This window comes from Oncorhynchus mykiss, chromosome 2 (genome assembly GCF_057628025.1).
Source record: "Oncorhynchus mykiss isolate SJ-2025 chromosome 2, ASM5762802v1, whole genome shotgun sequence".
Lineage (NCBI taxonomy): Eukaryota > Metazoa > Chordata > Actinopteri > Salmoniformes > Salmonidae > Oncorhynchus > Oncorhynchus mykiss.
The window spans coordinates 40,752,382-40,756,180 of record NC_143023.1 but is presented as its reverse complement, the minus strand read 5'-3'; the positions used below and the strand labels follow the sequence as shown (position 1 = coordinate 40,756,180).

General features: G+C 40.7%; 1 protein-coding gene across 1 annotated transcript; it reads left to right on the top strand.

Moving 5' to 3' along the window:
- Positions 1-297: 297 nt before the first annotated feature.
- On the top strand, positions 298-3,420 carry LOC110489824 (transmembrane protein 74). Its single transcript, XM_021562757.3, has 2 exons — positions 298-421; positions 1,081-3,420. The coding sequence occupies exon 2, from the start codon at positions 1,143-1,145 to the stop codon at positions 1,989-1,991; it is 849 nt and encodes a 282-aa protein (XP_021418432.3). The 5' UTR covers positions 298-421; positions 1,081-1,142; the 3' UTR covers positions 1,992-3,420.
- Positions 3,421-3,799: the final 379 nt, after the last annotated feature.

The window sequence follows — 3,799 nt, the reverse complement described above, 5'->3', positions numbered from 1 at the left end:
TCTAGTAACGTTAATGGACATTTGATCAAATAAACGATATCGAATTTCCATACGGTTGATACTTTAGGGGCAACATTATTTTAGCAATATTTATACAAGCCTATATGGAATTCAAATGCAGAGGTCCATAAGAATTAAATCCTCTCTGGTGTGTGTTTATTTGACTGCACACTGGAGTAATCTGCATCTGTTCAAGGGTACCGGGGGTAGCCAGCTCATGTCAGCACCATAGCGAGGCCGTTTAAACCTTGCGTGGGAGGGAGGGACTACAGCGAAAATCTTTCATCTCAAGCAGACGAGGACTCTAACATCATGTAGGCTACATTTTTGTTAAAGCCATTTAGTCATCGATCTATTATGATTATTCGATACAAAGTATTCTGGGATATGAAGAAAGTTCGACATAATGAATTCCGAAGAAGTAAGTGCTTTTATATGAATTATTTCCTGAAATACAGTAGTTTGTATTAGCTGAGCAGACTAAACAGATGCGCTGTGGCTATAGAGAAGACAACGCTATGCATGCTCCAAATACACATCGCAAAAACTATCACCTTATTTGATTAATCTTCAATATTTCACAGCGATATTGTGAAGAAGCATATTGCAAGGCGTGAAAAGCGTTTTATCTACTTCAAAAACATCCCTCTTTCTCACACAAAACAACCTACTGAAATGATTTAACTCCATAAGAGCCCATTGGAAATTGTATGTGCCCTATGATACAGTTATATGCACTTCTCATGACTAGGTATAGTGAAGAGTGTGTTCTTCCATCATATGATAGACATTATGTTTGAAAAATAATTACTGATCATCTGTGGGTTTGCGCACTAATTGGATGCGGCTAATCTGTCACTTTAATCGGTTTGTATAAATGGAGCAAATTATTTAAACCCAAACAATTGTAAATTTTTGGACTAAGTATTTCCGATAACATCATGAGCATACGTGCTCAAAATGCGCTTGAAACGCCACAAATTACGCACAGGTGGCTGCCGTTTTCTCTATGCAATAATGTGATAGTTTGTAATAATCAGCCCCTATGTGACATCTGATTTGTCAATTATTTCTCATCAGGAATGCAGCGGACTGAGAACGCCGTGGATAAATAATTGAAGTGAACCAGCGGAAAGAATCGAATGGCTTCTGTAGAGCTGCTTTATAAAGATAAGGAAGGAAGAGGCAGACAACCCGTTCATCCCTGCGTCCTTGACTGGGCTTCCAATCCGGTGCATGTTCGTAAAGCTATCAGTTCAGCCGGAGGAACGCTCTCTATCTCAGCTCCGGGCTGCAAAGGACTGTGTAATTCAACACCAAGGACGGTTCCCCATAACGGAGTTCCGCATCCTAAACACCGTCACCCTGCGGTGGAGAAGGTCAACGTGTGCTGCGACGAAGAATTAGATACATCTTTCACCTACGTCGACGAGAATGTGAATTTGCGCCTGGCAAGCCATGTGAAAAGTGGGGAAAGTATCCACAAATCCTGGTGTAGGCCTAATGACTGTGCGAGCGACATTCGGCCGGAGGGGTTGCATGAGCTCTCTCTAATGTCAGATGATGATCTCGTATCAGAAAATTCGGGGGCATCTGTAGATTACGGTTTTATAAGCGCGGTCACTTTCCTAGTCACCGGGATCTCGTTAGTAATTATATCCTATGCAGTCCCTCGCGAGGTCAAAGTGGACCCGGAGAGCGTGTCCGCGAGGGAGATGGAGAGGCTGGAAATAGAAAGTGCCAGGGTAGGGGCACACCTGGATAGGTGCGTGATAGCAGGGCTTTGCCTACTGACGCTGGGCGGGGTAGTGCTGTCCACTCTGCTAATGATATCTATGTGGAAGGCAGACATGTACAGGAGAAAAGCCTTTGCATATTCCAAGCACTCGGGGAAACTGTATGGCTCCATCATTTTAAAAACTAGATCTAGCCCTAGTCGGTCGTCCGCGCACCTGTCTATGAAGGAAGAGATAGATGAGACCTTGAATTAAAACGCTATTCTGTTGAGAAACTACTTTGCCTTGTGTTACTAAGACAGAGCAACACAATAGAAGCAGGATGCAGGTACTCCAGACCCAAAGCGTGCAACCTGAACCCATCAGTCGGTCTGCCTACAGAACATTAGCTTAACTGTTAAAATATTAATTTGTTTTAATATTCAAGGTGATGAAATATTAATTGTCTTATACTATCATCTCCATATAATTGAATGGACATGCAAGGTATAGGCTTATTTGACCAGGTAAGCAAATTAACAAAATGATACAGAATGAATAAGCATGACAACAAAAATTCTGTTTTTTAAGAACTTGTAATTGGAAATGGAAAATGCTGGGTCACATTATTAAGGTGATCCGTGTTTTATGTGAAAGTGTCCGACAGTCAGTAATATGATGCATACACATATGTTAGAGGGAAAGTGTCTGTCCCATGAGTTTAGAAAGTGAGATGTATTAGCCCAGTCCAGTGCACCATATCAAATCTGATACGACAGAATCTGCTCAGTGGTGCACATGCTAACATTCAATGACCTTTTTTACTTCCTCAATGTGGGTGAGCATAATCCTCACTGTGGTTTCGCACTGTGTGTGTATGGAGGGGGGTCACTTAATCACACATGAAAGACTTGCCCCAGTTTATAAAGATGGACTGTGCTGTGCTGTACTGTACTGTACACTTCAAAGATCCTACTTACTTCTAATGTACTGTACCTGCAGTAAATGCAATTATCATACTTGAATGATCAAGCAACATGAGAACTCACTGGATCACAATATAACAATGTAATTAATAGGTATCTTTAAGAGAAATAGGCTTTTAATTTATAGGCTAGGCCTACGCTAACAATGTTTTTATTATAGGCTACTAATGGATGTACATCCTACAACACTCTAAACCGTATTGTATTCCTTTGAGAAGTCTCAGATATGCCTTTAAAATGTTACTGGAATAGGGATCTGTTTCTTTTAACAAACCAGAAATGATGGGTGCAACAAAAACAGGAAATGTTCTATTCAGTTCATAGAACTGTTGGTTGAGAATTATTTTCTCAACCAACAGAGACACATCACCACTATAATTTGCAATCATCTCTGTATTGTGGGCCTACTACAGTAGCCTATAAGACAAGATGCATCAAAGGAAACTTGACACCTTGAAAATGGTTCCATCATTGCTCCACCTCTGATTTCAATTCTTCTAAGCCGTTATTCAGAATCACAAGTGTTTGCCTCCAGGGAAAAGATGCTATTTGGTTATCACTAGAAACAGCTAATTCATGTTGTCATTTTGTGGGGCAAATTCATTTTGTTGGCTATTAATTACGCTTCCATGCGTTTGCCCTCATCATGTGTTTTCCATACTGTTCGATGATGCATATACGGTAATGGAATAAAATATACACCCCAACAACTACAGAAACATGGTGAGACTGTTGTTACTTTAACTGTATTGAGAACCTGTCTTTTGTGACAGTTGCGTAGTTATGGCTAATGTATGGTACCAGTAGTACTACAGAAAAATACTGGTAGTGTAACTATACAGTAGCAGACTGATGGTGAAACATAAACTCTTCAACTCACTGCATTACTTTATGCCTGTCCTAAGTACCTTTAACATCACACGACCAAGTCTAGTTGGATTAGATTTTTAGCAGACGCTCTTATCCATAGCAATTTCCAGTAATGAGTGCATACATGTTCATATTTGTTTGTACTGGTCCCCAGTGGGAATCGAATCCACAACCCTGGCATTGTTAGTGCCATGCGCTACCAACTGAGCTACACGGTGGTGTTTTGGT

What these genes read in the sequence shown, in the direction of transcription:
- LOC110489824 (XM_021562757.3), top strand. Translation starts at nt 1,143, where the DNA reads ATGGCTTCTGTAGAGCTGCTTTATAAAGATAAGGAAGGAAGAGGCAGA.